This window comes from Cornus florida, unplaced genomic scaffold (genome assembly GCF_030987335.1).
Source record: "Cornus florida cultivar Cherokee Brave unplaced genomic scaffold, ASM3098733v1 CherokeeBrave_3.0.0_Hap2_Chr10, whole genome shotgun sequence".
Classification (NCBI taxonomy): domain Eukaryota; kingdom Viridiplantae; phylum Streptophyta; class Magnoliopsida; order Cornales; family Cornaceae; genus Cornus; species Cornus florida.
Window position 1 is genome coordinate 92,871,166 of NW_026775580.1, and position 23,620 is coordinate 92,894,785.

Below are 23,620 nucleotides of genomic sequence, written 5' to 3' on the forward strand. Positions count from 1 at the left end.
ATATATATATATATATATATATATATATATATGTATGTATATAGACACACACACAATATTGTTCAACAACGCAAAGATTCTTACTCACCTCAACATAGCTGGTTGCAGACAACTCTCTGAATGCCTTGGAAGAGGTGGATGATGATCCTCTGTCCGTGGAGGAGTACCGAATGAGTTACTTCGGCAACATCGATCTTCCTCAGAGCCTCTACAAGATGGGAAATATCGTAACGGAGCTCAAGGACATTGCGTTTAGCTTGAAAGTAAGTATTACTTTAGTAGAATCGGATATTTAAGTTGTGCTTGTAACTAATAGGTTTTTTTATTTTTTATTTTTATAAAAGAATTTGCTTTATCAATTTGGGACTACAATTGATGGGATTTCAAATACCGGGTAGATTGGAGAAGAAAAATTTAATCCTTTGAACTAATTTTTCTTTAATTAATTCCAAAGCACCAAATCCATGCAAACCCACACCGTCTATAAGGAAACAAATGTCTAAGATCTTCTTACTCTCTAGTTTATATTTATCTCTAGACTCTTGAGTGCTTTCCGTATGTCTAATGTCTTCCTACGCTGTAGTTTTTCTTTTATTTCTATATTCCATTCCATATCACATCTTCCAACTGCACTCAAGTTTAAACACTAAACTATTATATCACGCTCAATGAATTTGCGCCTACTCTTATTTATATTATAAAATTGGTTCTAGAATTATTAAAAAACATATTTTAAAGATATTTACGAGCAATTAGACAAATTTCTAGTTTAGAACATTTTGAGAAGTTAAAGTTCATTTTTTTTATATACTCATTTTACAATTTTATATCTATATATAATAATATTTTCACTTCGAATCCCATCTTACATCCAAACTAAAAACTGAATTTCTTTCTTTCTTTCGAATCCAATTGTTCCAAACATACAAATGGAATTTCATTTTAATTCCTATCTAATCCCAATTCCAACTCCTTTTTCATATTCAAATCCCAAAAGGAACTTTTTTTGGATAAGTAAGGTTTTATAAAAGGCCCTCAAAAGGGGAGCGATCCCAAAGAAGACAACGGCGGACCCACAATCGGCTCTATAGCTTTAAGCTATCCACAAAATTCAAAAGACTATCCATTGAATTACAATCCCGCCTATATACGCAAAAAAATAAAGAAGTAAGAATATTGTATTTAATAGCCCAAATGGGAGACTCCTCTCCTTTAAAGAATCTCCTATTTTTTTCGCACCACAGACCTTACCAAATACAAAGGGGAGTGGCCCTCCAAGCATCTCTGACTCGACTTTCCACTCTCCATCCTTTCTAAGTCTTTAACAAGTCGACCGTGGATTTTGGGAACACCCATGGAAGACCAAACGCAACCCAAAACATAGCCCAAACATCCCTAGCTACTGAGCAATGAATAAGGAGATGGTTGACAAATTCCCCCATCTTCTTGCACATGTAACACATGTCAACCACAATATGACTTCTTTCTCTAAGGTTATCAATAGTAAGGCTACTTCCCAAAGTGACAGTCCACGAGAATAATGCCACCTTCAGAGGAGCTTTTGTCCTCCAAATGGCTTTCCAAGGAAACATAGGGCCAGGGCGCTCCAACATGCATTTGTAGAAAGAATTGACCTCGAACACTCCTCTCGGGGTACCCACCCACAACATCTCGTCCATTCCCACCCTAACCACCACCTGTTTATAGATGAATGCTAGGAAGTCTGTAACCTCCAACAGTTCCCAATCGTGAAACTGTCTGCGGAACTACACATCCCAAGTCACCTTCCCATTATCGAGTCGATAATAGTTAGCGACCACCGCATCTCTAGCCATAGCAATCCGGTAAATGCGAGAGAATCTACTGGCTAAATCTGAATCCCCACACCATTTGTTTTCCCAAAACTTGACATTACTTCCGCTTCTAACTTTGAACCGAATACGTTTGGAGAATTCATCCCAACCTCTACGGATAAGTTTCCAAGAGCCCATACCTGCTAGGGTTCTAGGCTCCTAGCCTCCCTAGAAATCCACCCTTCATCGCCCTCCCCGTAATGACAAGCTATAACACGCCTCCAAAGCTTGAACCTTTCTCTCCCGAACCTCCACAACCACTTGCCCAACAATGCCTTATTAAACACATCTAGCCTTCGAATCCCCAAACCCCCTTTATTAATTGGAGAACACACCCTCTCCCAGTTAACCAAGTGGTACTTGAACTCACCTCCTACACCCCCCACAGAAACTTCCTTTGAATATTATCAAGTCTTCGAACAACTGTCTTAGGCATCGGAAATAGCGACATATAGTAGGTCGGAAGATTTGAAGTGTGCTTTTCATAAGTGTAACCCTCCCCCCTTTGGACAAGTATTGCTTTTTCCAACTTGCAAGCCTCTTCCCAAACCGCTCAACAATCGGATCCCACACAGAAACTCTCCTTGATGAGGCCCAAAGGGAGTCCCAAGTAGGAGATCGGAAAAGAGCCAACCCCACACCCCAGAGTATGCCAAGGCATGAATATCATCCACCTCTCCAACTGGTACAATCTCGCTTTTCACAGTGTTAATCTTCAACCCTGAAACAACTTGGAAGCAGGCCAGTACGCACCGTAAATACCTCAACTGAAGGTGGATAGCATCACAAAAGACAATGGTGTCATTCACAAAAAGCAGGTGGGAGATGACCAACTGATTTGGAGCTTTACCCACCGAGAATCCATGAATGAACCCAAGATCACCCGCCCTCCCCATCAGATGGCTAAAGGCCTCCATGATGATAATAAATAAGAATGGGGAAAGAGGGTCCCCCTGCCTCAATCCAAGGGAACTAGCAAAAAAACCAGCTGGGGATCCATTCACTAAAACAGAGAATCGAGCAGTCGAAATACAGAAAAAAATCCACGACCTCCACTTTTGCCCAAAGCCCATTCTCTCCCTCAGGTACATCAAAAAATTCCAGCAAATATGATCATAAGCCTTTTTGATATCCAGCTTGCAAACAACCCCCGGAATACCACTTCTCTCCCTAGCCTCAATGCATTCACTAGCAATCAAAATTGAATCCAGAATTTGACGCCCTCCACCAAATGCATTCTGGGAGTTTGAAATCACCCCTTTGAGAACTCTCCACAACTGAAGACTTTTGCAATAATTTTATACACCACCCCAACAACACTAACTCCTTCGCCTCACATGCTCCACCCTCTTTGGGAATAAGAGTGATGAAGGAAGTGTTGAGGCTCTTCTCAAAAGAACCATGCAGAAAAAAAGAATCCAATGCCCCCATCACCTCAGCCTTCACCACCTCCTAATTCTGATGAAAGAAAGCTAAAGTAAACCCCTCCGGCCCTGGAGCTTTATCCCCATCACAGCTTCTTAGAGCCGCCAACTCCTCATCTTCCCCAAACGGCATTTCAAGCCCGTTTCTATCGCCTTCCGAGATTGTTGCAAACTCAAGCTCATTTGAAAAGTTGTTCATTTGAACTAGACTTGGTTTATAGCGTGCCCCTGTAAAGAGGTGATGATATGCTGTGTTTACATTTTTCTGAAGGAAAGAGGCATTGAAGGTTACAATGACAGAGAGGGCTCTTTCTGCAGTGAGGTCCTATGTTCATATAGAGTAAATTAAATAGAGGAGTCCTCTCCTTCTGAAAGCTTCTAAGGACTAATCCATGTGAGGGAGCCTTTAGTTTCTGGGAGACGTTGATTCGCAAAAGATGGAATTTTGCCAGCGGTGGGATTCATGGGCGTAATAGGAAACTATGATTTGTAGTCTCTGCCTATTTTTACATGTCAATTACCTTACTTCTGTTTTTGCTTCATGTTCTTTTTAAATATTGGAGATTATAGCAGAATAGGTGGTTTATTTTTGCAGTATTTCAATTAAGCTCAACATTTCTGGAAGGGGAATTGTAGCATCAGGCTAGATTGTTTGTCAGGAACCTTTTATTATGACCCCCATAGTAATTATTCAATTAATTTGTCAGTTCCATTGAACAAGATTATGTGCCATGTAGACCACTTTCTTGTGTATTTCTGGTATTCTCCATCCCTTAGAATGAATACTGTTGTTATAGGTGGAATATGAAGCATCCGGAGTGAGCTTTTGGTAGAAATAGCTAGGGGCACTTCCATACAGGATCTTCATGCAAGGTTAACAAATTACTTCAGAAACCCCCCCCCCCCCCCTCATTTTCTTCTCTCTCTCTCTCTCTCTCGTGTTTTCAAAAACAAACTCATGAGATGGTGGATAACAATTAGGAAGTGCGAAAAATCGAGAGCCCACTTAGTGACACTGACAGTGCTCCCTTGGCTGTTTTTCTTTGGTAGAACACTTCCATTGATTTTAAAAGTGACATTTATATTGGGACAGAGGGAGTATTATTTATAAGTAACATATCATAAAATAGCGCTTGAAAAGGGAGCATAACCCAAATAGAAAGCTCACAGCCAAAACAATATGCTATATCCTCAAAATATCCCTAAAATTATCATATCTTCTACAAATTTACAATTTCAACCGTTTACCATAACAACTAACAAAAATAAGAATATAGAAAGAATAGAGAATTTGAGTGCCCAAGTAGGAGTCTCCTTCCCATCAAGAGATCTCCTATTACTCTCTCTACCAAATACCTGACCAGGAGCAAAGAGGAGCAATTTTCCAAGCATCTCGAACTTGCTTCTATTGTACTTTCTCTTCAAGCTGTAAGCATGCTGTTTGTAGAATGAGGCATGACCAAAGAGACACCAAAGCAGGCAAGAATAAAGCCCTATCTGTCCCTAGCCACTGGGCAATGCAAGAGCAGATTGTTCACCGACTTCTCATCCATCTTACACATACAACACCAATTGATGATCAGCTACGCTGACTCTGCCTTCTCCTGAGGTTTATCAATGGTCAAAATCGCGTTTCTAACTCGTATAATCGCACGATTTTACGATCCAACATGCCCAAATCGATCCGAATCACCTAAAAATCGTTGCTTGTGTAGAATCGCTGGGAGTGTGGGTAGAATCGTGGGATTGTACGATTCTATACGATCCCAGTGATTCTAAATTACTCCATGTTTGTGGTCTTGTTTTGGGTTTAAGAGTTGTCAGAATAAGAAGAAGCCCTAGATCGATTAGCATAGTGCCACAATTCCTTCTCTTTCGCGGTCGACAAAGCAGCTCCGACGAAGAGATCAGATGCCTGAGGAAAAAAAAAAAGGAAAAAAAGAGTCGCTGGGGTTTCGGTGAAGAAGAAGAAGAAGCGGAGGATGAGGAGGAGAGAGAGAGAACAAGAGATTAAGAGGGCTTACCTGAGAAACACGAGAGGGGCTGCCGGCTGCACTGATATTTGGGAAATTGCAACAGGGGAACAGGGAAATTTGCTCTCTCTCATCTGTTGCTATGGTTTTATCCAACCAGATTGGTCTTGTGCCTTGTTCTTTTCTTTTTTCTTTGTTCTATTGTATAGTTAGGGCTGACGGGCTTTGCAAACTTCAGGTTTTTGAAGCCCAATGTAATATTTGCATTTATATAAATTTTGTCTTACCTCCCAAAAAAAAAAAACAAAGGGAAATAGAAAATTTAAAATTTAAAAATTAAAAGATTTGTTTGAATATTTTTTTATGAACATACTCCTTAGACATTTGTTTAAGGATAGTTTTTGTTTAGAAAGTTACTTTGAGTTGTATTTTTATTAGTTTGGTATAATCTTACTATTCACGATCCGATTCTACGATTCCAATTCTGCGGAGCCCAAAACGATTGTACGTAGAATCCCGATTCTAACAACCTTGCCTAAGACAGCTACCTCTAAAGGGGTTTTTGTGTGCCCAAATAGCCTTACAAGAAAAAATGCAGCCCTTCCACATTCACTAATCACTTATAAAAGGGAGGACCTCAAATTCATCCTTCTCCTCCTCACCGATCTACAAATTATACAACAGCCCCAATAGCTCAACAAAGTCCTCAACCTTCCAATCTTGAGATGGTCTTATGAATTGTATATATCAAATCAGCCTCCTGTTTTAAGGCGATAACAATCGGTTATGGTAGGAAGTCTGTGTGCTGCAATCCGAAACAGTCTCTGAAAAACCACGAGTAATAATCTCTCTCCACACCAGTTAACCTTGCGGGGTAGCTCAGCTAGTCAGGCTTTGGGTTTTGCTCCCCAATGGTCACTAGTTCGAGACTCCGCAAGGCCATTGGAGGCTTGCGGCTTGTCCGATCGTTAACTTTAGGGCCTCATGGGATTAGTCGAGGTGCACGCAAGCTAGCCCGGACACCCACGATTACCTTATTTATTGGTCTTTCTGTTTTACTTATCAAAAAAAAAAAATAATCTCTCTCCACACCAGTCATCTACCCAAAACCATATACTCCTCCCATTATTCACTCGAAACCTAACATGTGTTGAGAATTCATCCAACCCTTCCTGATAACTTCCTCACCCACCCCTGCTAGCGCACGCACCTCCAAGGAGCACCAACCACCCCTCCCTTTCCTGAATTATAACTAATGACCCTCCTCCATAACACTTGATCACGCATCTCCAAAGTAACTTCCCCAACAAGGTTTTGTTGAACAAGTCCAACCTTTGAATCCCGAGACCATGTACTTGAATGGGCCTCCTCCCAATTAAAAAGTTGATACTTGAACTTGTCCTCCTTACTGCCCCGCAAGAAGTTCCTTTGGAATCTCTCCATCTTCTGAACAACGATGCTGGAGTTTAAAAGAGGGAGAGAAACTAGGTTCGAAGACTCAAAAGGGTATTCTTCAAGAGTAGAAGTCGCCCCCCTTTGATACATATTGCTTTTTCCACCTTGTAAGTTTCCTCTTGAACCGATCTAACTAGTGGATCCCAAGAAGCCACCCTTGTCAATGGATCTACCAATGGTAAACCCAAATACGTTGACCAGAATGTCCCACTGCACGCCCTAGAATATCAGCCAGAAAGTCTCATTTCCCCCACCTTCGCACCGACGCACTTTTCCCTATATTGACCTTTAGGCTAGACACAACCACAAAGCACACCAAAGCACTTGAAGATACCTGAATTGAGCCTCATCTGCCTCACAGATACAACTATTTCATCAACAAACAAAACATGGGATTATCTCCAGCTGCAAAGACGTATCCCTGCCCACTCTAAAACCTCTAATATTGCCCAGATCCACTGCTCTCCTCGTCAGCTTACTGAATGCCTCCCTCACATTAATAAACAACAAAGGGGACAAGGGGAACCCCCTACCTCAACCCTCTAGAGCTACCAAAGAACCCAAATGGGGCCCCATTCACCAAAATTGAAAAGCTCACTATAGAGATGCAAAAATAAATCCACCTCCTCCATCTCTCCTTGAAACCCATCCTCTTTAGCATACAAAGCAGGAAAGTCCTACATCTTTAGACTTCTCTACATCACGCTTACACATCACACGGGCACGTTGCTCCTCAGCATGGAGCCACATGCTGGCAATTAGAGCAGAATCCAATATTTGCCTCCCTCTAACAAAATCATTCCGGGTCTCCCAATTACATCATTCACCGCTTTATTTAACCTCAAGGGTAGGACTTTAGCTATTAGTTTGTAAACACTACCAATTGAACTAATTGGTCTAATGTCCTTGATGTCATTCGCCCCCCTTCTTTGGGATAAGTGTTAGAAAATTGGCGTTTATGCATTTCTCATACCGGTCATCCCACCTGGAAAGAGTGGACCACCCCCATTAACTCTTTCCTCACCACCTTCCAGTGCCTTATCTTTGTCACAACTCTTCAAGGTACAAACCATCGCCTTTTCCGTGAATGGTCTTTGTATCTCCTCTCTATCCTCTGCTGAGATCACATCAAACTCCAAACCATCCAGCAGTGGTTGTTGCTTGATGCTCTCCATATGCAAGTACTGTTCAAATGACATAATCTCCGTACTAACATCATCCTCCTTGCTCCACACAAGAACATTCACTAGGATTTCTCCAATATGGGTACTCCCTCGGATTGGGCTTGTCCCTTGTTTCCCTTCATTGGGCTTCTTTTGCTCCACTTAGTTGGGCTTGTACTGCCCAATATGTAATTATTTCATCATACATTTCAGTTGTTTAACCATGCGGGAAAAAAAAACCTATGAAATATTTCGTGTTTCAATCCCCTTCCTTGAGCCACAAATGTCACAATCCACCCAAAACCTGTGTAGATATTGTTACTTTTCACACTGTCCTCCGATGCTCAAAATGCGCTTACATGGTTAAGGGCGTCCACACATATAAGCATCAACAACTTCTGCTCCCACGACAATGTGGGAAGTTACAATCACTCCCTCTTAGGACCTAGCGTCATTGTTGGCCAACCTGTGCGCTTATGCACGCTCTCCCATTTTTGGCTGGGGATGGGCTCTGATACCATTTGTCATGACCTAATTAAAACCCATGTAGATATTGTCCGCTTTGCACACTCTCCTCTTGGTGCTCATGATTTTGCTCAAAACGCATCTACATGGTTAGGGGGTATCCACACATATAAATGCCAGGAACTTCTCCCATCCAGCGATGTGGGAGAGTGTGCAAAATAGCCAATATCTACACTGGTTTTGGGCGGGTCCTTACAAAAAATCCTTGGACTTTTGCCGCCACGAAATCTCTTATAATATAGCAATCTTCCTGAGCACTAAGGTTGCATTCCTCTCCCCTGCACGTCACTAACTTGTCTAAACCCCCGCTCCCTCTGTACGATCAAACACAACAATTGCTATCAATATTCTGTCCTTCCTCCAATTAGGGTTCCCAAACACCTCCTTATTCCTTTCTTAACATGCACATTTAAAAAATCTTATATTTACGAATGGTCACTTGCCTAGGTGCTATAAGCTCTCCTTCCCAAACCAGAATGGGGAAAGCTGAGTGTTCAAGTCTCAGTAGAGGCATAATATATATAGTGGGTGTGTGTGTTTGCTTGAACTTTTGAGAAAAAAGAACATCCTCTTTTAAAAGGTGAACTTTGCTAACAAGGAAAAAGCTCTATCTACCTTCTACTTCATACCTTTCTTACCAATGCTTCACTATCTCCTTGAAGCCTTCGCCTGAGGCCACATGTTTTCAAATCTGAATGTGTTTATTTATTTATTTATTTATTTTTTCTGCCACAATCCACCACAGTCCCGCAACAAAGGGATGTGACCTGAGACTGGTCTAGCCAATGCCACCTAAATAGCGTCAGAATCATCTTCTCCCACTCCCTCGAAATAAAATCTTGTGTGCTATAAATTCTTACATTAAATGTCCTTGTCGAGTAGGACTTCATTCCTCCAGAACGTGGTAACAGCACAAAACCCAGAAAGCACAAAGCACGAGAAAGCGCCATGCTACAATAAATTGTATATCTTTAGATGAGATTGTGGACTTTTTGGGTTCTTTGGCTCCGTAGGGTTTTTGTTTGGTTCCTTGTTTATCTCTTGGGATGCGTTCTCCGTTTGAATGCTTTCTAATACATTTTATTTATTAAAAAAGAAAAACACAACTAGAATAAATAGTATAGACAAATCTGCTAAAGAAACTAATCGCTTTTCTTGGTCGTCTTTGTAGTCTAGATTATGTATACTTTTATTTTTAATTAGTATTCCATACTATTAGGGCCATTTCTAACACGAACACGAGACATTGTGTTAAATGGGTCATTTCTAACACGAACACAACATATTTATCCGACACGTTTAATTACACAGGTTAGTTATAAATGGATTTGCAAGTCAAACACGAACATGACACATTTAGTTACCATGTCAATTAGGGTCATAGTTGTTGAAGGTTCAATGTGCACTATGGTGCCAAAGGTCTTTTGGATCCTAAACACAAGGTGCAACATATGTGCATGGCTGATCAAAGGAAGGTGCGTATTTGATCATCATATATATTAGTTACTTCTTCCATCCCAAAATTCTTGTCCATTTTTCTATTTTGGATTGTCCCAAAATACATTTCCCATTCCAAAAATGGTTGTACTATTTTTTATAACATTCCCAAACTATCCTTCTGACATTGATTTAATTAAAGGAGTGCACTAATTACGGAGTACTATTTTGTCTTTTAACAATGATAAATTTGGAAATTCACTATTATCAATGCAATAAGAAAGTATTAAAAACCCACTACCATAAAAAGTTGGATTCCCTACACACCCTAAGAATTTTGGGACACATTATAAGTTTATAAAGTTTAATTAAACTATTCAACACATACTTGTCAATATTAAAATAAGAAATAACCAGTGGCCTAGCGGTATCGGCTTCTTACTTTTCAAAGGGAGGTCAGGGGTTCAAGTCTCAGAACAGACAAGTGTGTGTGAGTTCCAATTAGGGGGAAAAAAAAAAAGAAAGAAATATTTTCAACTTATCAATTCAAGAAAGGGTTAATTTCACTGACACCCTCTCAGGTTTGGCCAAACATCACCTTCAAACATCTTTCGAAAATAACTATCACTTATAGTGGAAACTTTTGCTCCGTTTTTCACTCACGCCCCAATCGTTAATTGCACAGTTATGACACAATGTAAAATGACTTAAATATCCTTTGACTTTATCAAAACAACTCTTTAGCCTAAAAAATGATAAAAGACAAAAATATCCCTAAAACTATATATACATACATATATATACATACCCATTTTGTTTAAACACACACACACACATATATATCTATAGATACCCATTTTGTTTAAACCCATAATAGGTTTATACTAAATATATATATATATATATATACATAATTAGTTTTAGATATGGACATACACATAATTAATTTTAAAACACCCTCTTTCTTTCTTTATTTATTTTATTATTATTATTATTTTTTCAATAATGGGTTCATACTATATACAGTCCTCACATCTTTAGTTTCCTATTATAATGTATAAATTATTTTGGAACTCCTATTAAATCTGTAACTTATTTTTAATTGTATTGAATTGAATTTGTATTTAATTATTTTTAACTGTTATTGTAACACCCCCAAATCAAATTACACAAAAATTGACAATATATATGTCATACAGTTAGCTATATATATATTGATTATATATAATTAGTTGTTGTATTAGTGAAAGAAATGTTAATGGAGTTTGAGGATCAAGAGGAAGAGGAGCAAGATGAGGAGATTGAGTTGCCACCGAGTTAGGTAACTCGTCTTGACCCTAGATGGAGCTAACACGCTGCCATATGAAGCGGCACCCAGGAAACTAGGTCCCAGGGTGGCTGAAAATCCACGTCGTCGGACTTGGTGGCCACACCGTGTACGGTTGCGGCGGAGAGTTCATGCCGGCCGGCCTGGAAGGCACCTTGGCAAATACGTTGCAAAAGAGCTCCACCCGCTGTGAACGGTGATGGTTGGTGGTACAGATCCTCCACGCCAAAGCTCTACCCAATTCAAAATTTCCAAGCCCATCCAAGGCGTCAAGACCATCGACTCCACCAGCAATCTTTGGTTCGGCGTCCCTCCCACCAAACCACCACCGTCCACGGGACCGTGAATATCCACCACCACCCATCATTGCTAACCGTCGCCAATTTGTTAGTTTGTTAAAAAAATCAACGCTGCAATTTACAGCCGTTCTCCGTTGATGGCACAGAGATGTCGTCACCTACAATATATATTTGCGATTATAATATATATATATATATATATATATATATATATATATATATATATATATATATTTTAAACTAGGTCTATTTCTATTTATATAACTGAAGGTATAATGTATATTTTGGAATAAATAGGATTAAAAAATAAGGGGGTATAGTTGTCTTTTTTATATTATTAACGGAGATTTTAACGGAAAAATAGAAATAGACCTAAGTGATAGTTATTTTTGAAAGATGTTTGAGAGTGATATTTGGCCAAACCTAAGGGGTTGTTTGTGAAATTAACCCTTCAATAAATTAGTTAAATCAACATACATATATCTTTTCTATTTGCATATGAATTCAATAAATGTATATTTTTTTGATAAGTAAGATTGTATTAAAGCGCCCAAAAGGGGATGCATCCCACAAAACAAACACAAGACCAAATGGGGCCTCTAAATACTCAAAGAGCCCAAAATATCAACAATTTCCTCTATAGAATTACAATTTCTCCCTAGAACCTAACAAAAAAGAGTCCTAATAATAGAGAACTTAAAGAGTCCCTATAGGAGTCTCCTTTCGTTCAAAAGATCTCCTATTCCTTTCTAGCCATAAGCACCACCAGATGCATAGATGCATAAGGGTGCAACCCTCCAATAATCCCGAGCTCATTTAATAGAGAACAAAAAAGAGTGCTAATAATAGAGAACTTAAGAGTCCCTATAGGAGTCTTCTTTCCTTCAAAAGATCTTCTATTCCTTTTTAGCCATAAGCACTACCAGACGCATAAGGGCGCAACCCTCCAATAATCCTGAGCTTGGCCCCCACTATACACCCTCTCCAAGCCTCCACCAAAGCATTAGGGAACTTTGGCATGACCTAAAGAACCTTAAAAGTAAACCCCAACAATCCTGAGCCAAAGGGCAATGCAGGAGCAGATGATCCACCGTTTCCTCATCTCTTTTGCACATGCACAACACCAATTGATGATGAATTCAATAAAATCAATGTGTAATAAGAACAATTTGAGCTATGTGCCCAAAAAATAAAAAATTCTTTAAAAATGGGATTTTGATATATCAACTAAGAGAGGATTAGGTTAATTAATGCTCATAAATAATTTCATATGCATATGTATTAACCAAATTAAATGTGATTATGAATCTGAAATAATTATAATTTTCATTATGCACTACTTTAAACATATATTATCGTAAGTATTCATAATTAAGCACTAAATGCAACTATAAAGTTATGGATTTTGTCAAATATTTCATAATGTTGAAAAATATGATCATGATATGATATCAAACATTTTTTTTTTTTTTTTTGATAAGTAAAAAATATATTAGAAAAACGTTCAAAAGGGGAACGCGTCCCTAATTCGCAAAAATGAAAAAACAGAAGTCAAACCTATGGACCAATAGAGTCCAAGAGAATAAAAAAATCATCAATCGAGGAGCAAGCGCTGCCTCTTACATAACAGAAAAGAAAGCGAAGAATATAAGACTTTAGGTTTGCTAAAGACGATTCATTTCCTTTAAAATTTCTGTTATTTCTCTCCCTCCAAATGCACCACCAAACACAGTGTGGGGCGACCCTCCAAAAATCATGAGCATGACGAGTAGCAGGGTATCTTCTCCAAGCATTCATTAATTGAAAAGAATGCTTAGGCATTACCCATTGAACTCCAAAAATACTGAATATGAGATTCCAACAATCAGACGCAACAGGACAATGCATAAGAAAATAGTCCACGGAAAATAGTCCACGGACTCACCATCAGTTTTACAGAGACAGCACCAGTTAACAATGGTGTTACCTCTCTTGTGCAGATTATCCAATGTTAGAATTTTTCCCCAGGTAGCAGTCCAAACAAAGAAGGCGACTCTAAGAGGAGCTTTAGAGCGCCAAATACACTTCCATGGGAAATTATGTCCAATAAATTTAGACAAACACAAAAACATGGATCGAACTCCGTATCTACCATGAAGAGAGGGGGTTCACAAAATGTCATCACAACCTCTGCCAACATCCTTTTGTCTATACAATAGGTTCAAAAAGACGCATACTTCTGCTATCTCCCAATCCTGAAAAGAATGCCTAAAATGCACATCCCACATAACTCCATTGTTATCAAGATGATAACAGTCAATTACGTAAGCATGCTTATTCTCGGTTATACAAAAGAGACGAGGAAAGGAAAGTGACAACAACTAATCACCACACCATAAGTCTTCCTAAAATCTAACATTCGTACCATTACGAACCTTGAACTGAATATGGGTGGAAAACACATCCCAACCTTTCCAAATGAACTTCCAAACGCCAACGCCTCCATTGATAGATACAAGACGAGAGGACCAACCTCCACTCTCCTCCCCAAAACGACACGAGATAACTCTTCTCCATTGTTGATGACGCTCTTTATCGAACCTCCATAACCACTTCCCCAATAAGGCTCTATTAAAAGAGACCAACTTCCGAATGCCTAAACCGCCAAACTTCAAAGGTTTGCAAACTTGCTCCCAATTAACAAGATGATACTTAAACTCCTCTCCTTTTCCACCCCAAAGAAAATCTCTCTGAATTTTTTCGATCCGTTCAGCAGCAGAGCACGGGATTTGAAACAAGGATAAAAAATATGTGGGAAGGGACAAGAGGGTGCTCTTAATAAGAGTGACCTTCCTCCCTTTCGAAAGATATTGTTTTTTCCATCCCGTCAATCTTTTTTCATACGTGTTAATTATCGGATCCCAGGTCCCCACTCTTCTAGAGGATACTCTCAAAGGTAATCCCAGATAAGGGAGTGGAAAAGCACCCACTCCACACCCAAGAACTGCAGCTAAGGTGGAAATATCAAAAACATCCCCCACTGGGACAAACACACTCGTTCCAACATTAATCTTAAGACCAGACAGCGCTTGGAAGCATGTAAGAATGCACCTCAAATACCTGAGTTGGGAAACATCAGCATCACAAAAAACCAAGGTATCATCTGCAAACAACAAATGGGATATCTCAATCTGATTAGCAACATCTCTACCAACTGTGAATCCCCCTATGTAACCCAGATCCTCTGCTTTTTTCATTAATCTGCTCAATCCCTCCATAACAATAAGTAATAGAAAAGACGACAAAGGATCTCCTTGTCTCAAACCACGCGAACTCGAGAAAAAAACAGCAGGAAAGCCGTTCACAAGCACAGAGAACATAACGGACGAGATGCAATATTCAATCCATTTTATCCATCGATCCCCGAACCCCATTCTTTGAAGCAAGTAAAGAAGAAATTTCCAAGTCACGTGATCATAAACTTTCTCGATATCAAGTTTGCATTAGACACCAGGAACTTCACTCTTCAACCTAGAGTCAACACATTCTCCTGCGATAATAACGAAATCTAAAATCTGCACCAACAAAAGCATTTTGTGACTCTGAAATAATTCCATCCAAAACATTTCGCATTCTAAGAACAAGGACCTCGGCAATAAGCTTATACATACATCCCACTAGACTGATTGGCCGGAAGACCTTAATGTCAGAGGCGTCGCCCTTCTTAGGAATAAGAGCAATGAAAGATGCATTCAATGATTTTTCAAATGTGCCATGAGAATGAAAATCCTGAAACGTGCCCATTACCATAGTTATTAAAGGCATTGGAGCCTAGGCGCGAGGTGCACGGCGAGGTGCACGCCCGAGTGATGTGAGGCGCACAAGTAAAAATTTAAAACAATAATTCTTAGCAAAAAGAACACAATTAAACAATAAACATCCAGTAATAAAAATACTAAATATATCACAATTAAACCAATAAAGCAACCAGCAAAATAGCCCAATTAAAACAATAAAGCTCCATTAAGAAAAACTGCAAATAGAAGGTATTTAGTTTCAGTTTTGAGTGATAAAACCAAACAATCTTAAACAATCTCAAAGGAAGAAGAAAAAAACAGAACAGAAAAAGAAAAAGGAAAAAAAAAAAAAAGCAGGAATGGTAAATTTATTTTATTCTTTTATTGCACAAGAAGACAAAGTTCATTGCAATAAACTACTCCCCTTTCTTTCTTTCTCTTTTTGGTCTTTCTTTATTTGTTCCACTCTCTCACGTTTCTATGTTGTATCCATTTTTATTTGATCATTGCATTTCTTTTCTTTATTTTATTCTTTTATTGCACAAGAAGACAAATTTACAGCACATGGAAAAAGCTGAACAGCACATGGAAAAGTGAACAACACATGGAAAAAGCTGAATAACACATGGATAAGTAATCAGGCGCGCCTAGGCGCTCCTGAATAAAAGCATCAAGCGCGTCCCAGGCGCGCGCCTAATGAAGGTCGCTGCGCCTAGGCTATTATGAGTGCGCCTGTAGGTGCCTAGTGCCTAGGCGCGTGCCTAGGCGTGCCTTTAATAACACTGTCCATTACCTCATTGCGCACCACCTCTCAACTCTCCTTAAGAAATCGCATAGTGAATCCGTCTGGCCCTAGAGCTTTATCACCATTACAATTGGATAACGCCTTAAGAACTTCCTCTTCAGAGAACGGAACGTCAAGCCTATCACTATCCAGCATAGAAATAGCATCGAAATGCAAACCGTCAAATTTGGGTCTCCATCCCAAAGTCTCGGTATAGAGCTGCTGATAAAAAGAAACAATTCCCCCATACACCTCATCTTCTTTCCACAATTCTGAACTATTCACATGAATGTGCCCAATGTTATTGTATCTTCTATGAGCGTTAGTAAGCCTGTGAAAGAATTTAGTATTGCGGTCACCTTCTTTGAGCCACAGAGCTCGAGATTTATGACGCCACGAAATCTCCTCCATAGTAGCAATCTCAGCAAAAGTCGCCAGACAAGATGCTCTTCTAGAGCGCAGAGACTCTGAGCCTTGCCCTAGCTCATCAAGACGATCAAGTTCAGCAATATAAGCCAGGACTCTATTTTTCTTCCATTAAAGATTCCCAAACACCTCTTTGTTCCACTTCTTAAGCTCATATTTGAGAATCTGAAACTTCTTAGCAAGCACATAACTGGTAGAGCCTGTAAACGTTGCTTCCCCCCACCAGGACTGGACCTTCCCTTGGAAGTCCTCAGCTCTCAACCACATATTTTCGAAGCGAAATGGTGTGCGTCTAGATGTCATACCTCCACAATCAAGGACTAAGGGCTCGTGATCAGACGTGACTCTAACCAAAGCTGCCTGAGTGACATCCGGGAACTTCTCCTCCCAATCTCCAAAATTCAGGAATCTATCTAGCCTTGATAGAGTAACTGGGTCTCTGCCGCTTGACCAAGTGAAAGTTGCCCCTTCCAATGGCAAATCAATAAGAAGGTGACCATCAATAAAGTCAGAGAACTGGGTCATCTCCGGAGACCACCTCCCCCCTGTGGATCTCTCAAATGGAGATCGAATAGAATTGAAGTCCCCGCCTAAGCACCAAGGCAACGAGTTCTTACCAAAAAACAGGTCTTTCACAATCAATAACGGGTCTATAAACTCCAGAAAAGACCCAACTGAAAGTATCATCTTCCATCTGAAACACTCATGACGAAGAAAATAGCCCTTTCCAGAAATTCGTTCCGGACATCCATTTGCGATCCCACATAATAAGAATGCCGCCCGATGTGCTGGAGGCGTTCAATGCTTCCCAATCCAAGAACCTACTTCCCCAAAGGCTTCTAACCACATCATCAGTAATAGAAGCCAACTTGGTTTCTTGCAAACATATAACATGGGCATTCCACTTCCTCACAGTGACTTTAACCACCCTTCTTTTGTCCGGATCATTTAATCCACGGACGTTCCATGTAATAATTCGTATCTTCATTGAGAACCAAAAATAATCAATGCCCTTCCTCCCTGCTTCCCACTCCTGGTCCTTCCCCTTTCTTTATTCACTCCATCCTTCCCTTCGTAATTGACATTGGAAATAAGGTTCTTAACCTCCTGATCTCCTTTCCGATGTGCATGTTTCCTATTTTTATCAACTTTTGTGCTTTTAAAGGTCTCTGTATGGTTATTTCCTGCCACAATAACATGAAGAATGGATTGTGTTCGGTCATCATCACCTTCCGAGGAGACACCCAAAGCTTCACTGACCTCGCCAATATTATCAAACACATAGTCCATACCCAAATCGTTTGTCGTCTCTAGGCAATCAGGGTGCACAGTTGCTAAGGGTTCCATAATGTCCACGTCAGATTGATCAATATCCCAGGCAAGAGGACAGATCTGTTGAGAAGAAAATTGATCTTCAAACTCCTCCCATTTGCTTTCAACACTGTTCTGATACAAGTTTAATTGCAGATTCAGCTCTGTTCCATGGTCATCCGTAAAATTTGTCATCAAATCATGGGTGTAATTCATCCCAATCACGGAGGGTAAACCATTTAAGCCTTTTAGAGCAACAAAGAGCTTAAGTTCGTTAAGTAAAGTCATGGCTAAATCATCTGTCAGCTTGAAATGAAGGTCCCGTCCTACACATACTATGACCCCGTTGGAACAACTAACACTTCCGGACGTGATCATTGAAGACAATGACTCCACACCACCGCCACCATTTCCCATCACCTCACAAGTAGGGGTAGAAAATGAGCTCTTAGAATGAGAAACAGAGGTCAAACCTGGAGAAGGAGAAGGAGAAGGAGAGCATGCTACCCATTTATGTTTTTCAGTACGAGTCCATCGAGTGCCTTGGCGACTAGCTGAAGCAACCGGCAGTCTCCACTTTTCTTTCTCAGTCCGACGCTGAAATGAAGAAGAGGAGAGAGTTTGGTTTTGGATTTGAGCTTGAACCTGGGCTTGTCTTTTAGATGGATCTGGTTCGTTGAGAAAGGAAACAGAAAGTGAGTTGGGTCCTCTAAATACCCGTCTTTTAGTGTGGGCTGTCTTAGGCCCAAAGTCAGGCTTGAACTTGAGCCCATTCCTCCCAGACCCAAAACTTAACACTTTAGCTTGCCCTGAACCCCTCCAACCTAAATCAACCTTAGGCTAATTTGTGCGGCCCTACCCAACCTCTTCACCAACCCTTGTAGATAAGGATAGGGACGAATCTGGAAGTGAGCCTCTACGAGCGCCACGTGTAATTTTATTCTTGTCAGCTGCAACGCGCTTAACCGGCGCGTCTCGGCTACTTGATTCCTCGCACAAATTTTTTGAAGTTCTCTATCTTTCAGCCATTGTTGGACCTGTTGCACCGCTTCTTTCCCTTTGTTAAGAAGCGAATTCCATCCTTCCTTAGTCATAAGATGAGACCCGTCACTGCATTCAAGACTCTCTGTCGAGGGAACCAACTCCGGCGCGACTTCTTCCCAGATCGCCACCTTGTAACAGAAGGTGTCATCATTAATAAACACGAATTGCGGACAGGTCGATCCTATTCTCACTGTAATCCGAACGCTTTCGGCGTCCCTTGTTTCATCTGCAACAACTCCCATAAATCCGCCGCATAACTCCCCTACTTCAACAAATAAAGCATGACACCATAGGTGAAGGGGCAGTCCAAACATCCGGATCTGTTTGAGACCTTTGTCTCTAAGGACGCCGCAACAACCAACCCTAAAAGACCACACATCGATCCACAAGGTTGCAGATCCGCATTGACGCCGGCCTTCCTTCAACACACGTTGAGCTTTTGCCTGAGAAGGAAACCTGAATAGGAGCAACGAATCGGATAAGGGAGTAACCCCCACTCCACAGGACGTATTCCATGCTCACACCGCCCCTTCCTCCACCCGATCACATCCCCCAACTTCCTTGTCAAAACGACCGACCAAGCAAGGTGAGAGAACTGATTTCCTCCCTCCGACGGGCTCCTCGTCGATGTACAAAGACGGCCCTCGATGTGGAACTGCTGACTTCACATCCCTTCTCAGTGAAATTCTTGGAATCCTTGCAATTTCTAAAAAAGATTTCATCGCAAACTGAAACTGAAAAACAAAATCACGATCGCCTTGAAATCGCCCCTAGTGGGGTGAAATCGCCTATAGTGACATTCTAATTTAGTAGTCATTTGATAAAAGAAAAATGATATGAATAAATTATTGAAAAATAGAGAACAAATTTCACTTACCTTAAAATATTCTGTTCATCTCTGTCAGGTGTCCCAACGGCAGGGGGAATCAAGAGAGGTAAGTGGAATTTACCCAAAAATTGAAAGACACTTTTTTTTTTGGCCTGGGACATACTAAAAAGTGCATGCCAGTGAGCCTGACTAAAGGGGCTTGGCCTTTACTAGGTCAAGGCTCTCTAGCTGAGCCTCGACAAGCCTGGGACTTTTTTAGAGCCTAGGTGTGCCCTTAACAACTATGGTATGGGATGACACTATTGCAATCCAAGCACGATTAGTCAAACGTAAACACATTTATTTCATGTCGTATCAGTTATTGTCACTCCTACCTAGTATTTTTATTTCGGGTTGGATCAGTAATAGCAGGTTCATTCTTGTTTGAGGTGGTGGTCTATGTTTTCAAAATTTTAAAACCTAGACCGAATGCTTGCATTTATGATTGGATCATTAATAGCGGCACATGTCGCGTGACATCTCTCCCATTGCCATCCCCTATATGCCATGTTGCAACCGAGCTGCCTCCCACCCCTTTTTGGTTGTTAAGAAGACCCTCTCCTTTTGTTCGCCTCTTCTTTTTACGTGCTTCAGGCGCTTGCAAAGACCCTTGTCCCCAACCTCTCTTGTCCCTTTTACCTCTACTTCTCATATTTCAATTTTCGGCATACTTCCGATGCACACTTGGCTTCGTCCTTCTCTCACCACCAATCCTTCTCTTGAGTTAACAACTTCTCATGTTGATCTCTGAGCGATGCTACTGTCAGAGTCAATTCTGACATGGTTCTTCCAACACAGCCACCTGATAAAACACCTTCCCGTCCCCCGCCATCACAAAAGCGGGTTTCTCCTCTCTGTCCAGGCCTAAAATTTTATTCTTTTCATGTTTACCTTTTCATTTGCTTTTACGCCCTTAAAATCACCACACTGATCCCCAATTGCAACGAATTGTGGATGGCACCATAGATGGAGCTGCACACCATACAATAGAATTCGCCATTCCTTGCTCTTCCTCATAATGCCAGAGAATCCCACTCTGTATTTAAAAAAGCATCTCCCCACTATGGTTTTCCCTTTTTTAAAACCTTATTTGCCTCATTGCGAGAATGTAGCTTGAATAGAAGTATTGGGTCCCCGGCAATGAAGTCACACACCCCAGTCATCACCATTCAAGACTTCATAGCCCACTCTTCTATCTTCTCGAGGCTTGCGACTTCTGTGTAGAAAAAACCAAAAAGGCACAGTTATTAAGTCTCTTTCCTTCTCTCGGCACTCCCACATCCACTTTGATGTGCCCTCCATTTGACGACAATAGCCCGAAAGTGAGAATGCGCGGTAGTCTTACTACCTCCAAAAACCTTCTCCTCTTCATACAGACTTGTCACAAACATAAGATCACGCTAAAGACAGGTCGACGCTTATCCTTGCCCTCTCTATCGCGCAAAGAATATAATGCAACTCTCTATTGCTGAAGATATCTTGAAATGCTGATGCTCAGTCTTTATAAGTAACATTACATCATCTATCAACGGAATTTTGTTTCATTACTTCTAATCCATGCCTTGGACTTGGAGTACTAATGCCCAGTTGCAAAGGTCAAATTGCAGTCTTTTATTTCTATCGTTCCAGAACATCAATTCCATGCTTGTCATTGCTAGTTTTAAAAAATGAAGACAAAAGCCCGTAATGAGAGCATGTTGTTCACAGCATGAAATGTTTCGAATATCTAATTCAATCTGAATTTTTACATTGTGTTTAGCTATAACTTCCCTCTTCTAGGGAATTTTATTATTATCATAGTTAGTAAATTACGCTAAGGAAAAAGAGAAGAAGAAGGATTTGGGAATGTATGAGTATAATTCGACTTTTTTTTTTTTTTTTTATTTTTTTTATTTTTTTTTTTAATACATTGCAAAATTCGGCCAAATAAACGGAAAAGAAAAATACGAATACGGATACATACATGTATAACACGTATGAGCTGAAAATTCGGGACAAAAAATTAAGCTATACACATCTTATATATTTTCTTCTATATCATATACTTGTAAAGACAATAAAAGAAAATGTTACAATTAATAAAATAAATCCCATTTTATGCAAATTTACACCGTATGCCTCAACTTCCATCGTAGAATCTGGTATTAGCTTCGTGCATAAAGTTGAGTAAGTTGGTAATTTGTATGATTGAGTCATACAACGTAAATTCTAGGACTCAAATACAGATACACTCTTCACGAAATCAATAAAAGATCGAGTCTGAACCACATTGAATTGAATATCATTCGAAATAATATGCTTAGCAATTTTTTTATTTACCTCACTCCTATTTATTTTCTTAATTATTTCTGGCATGGTGTATTTGATGTGAACCCTTTGAAGATGAGGGGGGAAATTTAACAAGTCTACATTGTTCAACATCAGTTGAAGTAATGTAGTCTCAACTTTTTTTTTTTTGTTCAGACCACCGGTTGCTAATAGTAATGTAGTGCTTGAGAAAAATATAGAATTAAAATTGAAATGTAAATAAAAATAATTGGGTTATCAGGAAACATAAAATAGATAAATAAATAAATGAATTAAAGGGCTAAACATATAAAATCGTTTCATTTGGGTTAATAGTGAAAACCGTATCTTTCAAACTTCAATTTCAAGCGGGAGCATTTCCCAAAGCATCGTACGTACACGTCTAATTCGTGAATTTACTTCCAGGATTGTCATTTCTATTTTTGTACCTGATTCTTAAAAACAATCAAGAAAGATTCTGGCTTCATGTGATTAAAATGTTTATCTTTTCGTTGTTATTTGTTACTATATTTTTGCCTTTAATGCTGTTTTTATATTTTGCCTCCTTAGGAATCCTTCATCGAATGGTGCGTGCCATTTACATCAAGGAAGGAAATTTTCCAAACATTGACAATTTTATTGCAAGTTCTGTATCTTTTATCAACGAAGGAAATTTTAAAAGCATCCACAATTGCATCCCCAATTTAGTCGTAAGTTCAATATATACATAACTTTAATTTTTAATTTTTAATTTTATTTTTTATCTAATTCAGATTTTTTTTAACAATTATATTGTTTGATCTTTAAACAACAGGTTTTTTGTGGACCCCAACAACTTTTTTTCGAACAGAAGCACAACATTATATTAGAAAATTATGGGTTGTTCAAAAAGGGCAACACTGATTGGCATGTGGCTGGGGTTTCCAAGACCAGATATATCTCGATAAATGACTTCATGTGGTTGGTACTCTGGATTCCTAAAAAGTACAAAAAAAGGATTTATAATTACCTGTTTAAGCAGCAAATTTATGTTTTGGAGAGTTCTCCAATGACACTATTAAAATACTCAGTACTCTCTTCTTGGAGAGCACCATTCGATGGACAGTACAAGTTAAATGTTTCTGTGTTTTTTAAGAAAAATCTTGGTGGGACCAAGGAAGCTTGTTGTGGAGAAGTATTAAGAGATTGTAGGGGAAGGATTTTGGAAATTTTCTATAAGCCATTTCCTGATGCAACATCTAGAGATGAAGTATTGTTACTTGGAGTGCTTCATGGGATAGATGAAATTCTTAAAAGGAGATTGGAAGCAAAGGATATATTATTGGAGATTAACCATAAAAAAATTGTCAAGGTGCTAAATCGTGAGAACGATATACCAATTGAATGTCTTGGACTTTATCAGTAAGTTTTTTGTATAAAGTTCGAGTTTATTCTTAAAATTTATATTCAAGTTTCCAATTATATTGATATAAAACTATTGTGATGCAGCAAAATTTTTGGTTCGTTAGAATTTGATAAATATGAAATATCATTTCAATATTCTCAAGGAAACACAGTAGCTAATAGAGTTGCATATATAGCTTCGCATCTGACCGTGTGACAGAGTTTTCCCATAGGCGATAGAGGTTTTGAAACAGAAGTCAGGCATGATCGATTGAATATTCCACGA

General features: G+C 39.6%; 2 protein-coding genes across 2 annotated transcripts; one reads left to right on the forward strand and one right to left on the reverse strand.

Moving 5' to 3' along the window:
- Positions 1-103: 103 nt before the first annotated feature.
- On the forward strand, positions 104-23,620 carry LOC132275872 (uncharacterized). The gene is made up of 4 exons (XM_059777043.1): positions 104-263; positions 22,522-22,661; positions 22,766-23,352; positions 23,440-23,620. The coding sequence occupies exons 2-4, from the start codon at positions 22,536-22,538 to the stop codon at positions 23,549-23,551; spliced, it is 825 nt and encodes a 274-aa protein (XP_059633026.1). The 5' UTR covers positions 104-263; positions 22,522-22,535; the 3' UTR covers positions 23,552-23,620.
- LOC132278132 (uncharacterized) lies at positions 16,554-17,430 on the reverse strand. Its single transcript, XM_059779948.1, has 2 exons — positions 17,264-17,430; positions 16,554-17,136 (listed from the first exon to the last, which is right to left on the reverse strand). The coding sequence occupies exons 1-2, from the start codon at positions 17,428-17,430 to the stop codon at positions 16,554-16,556; spliced, it is 750 nt and encodes a 249-aa protein (XP_059635931.1).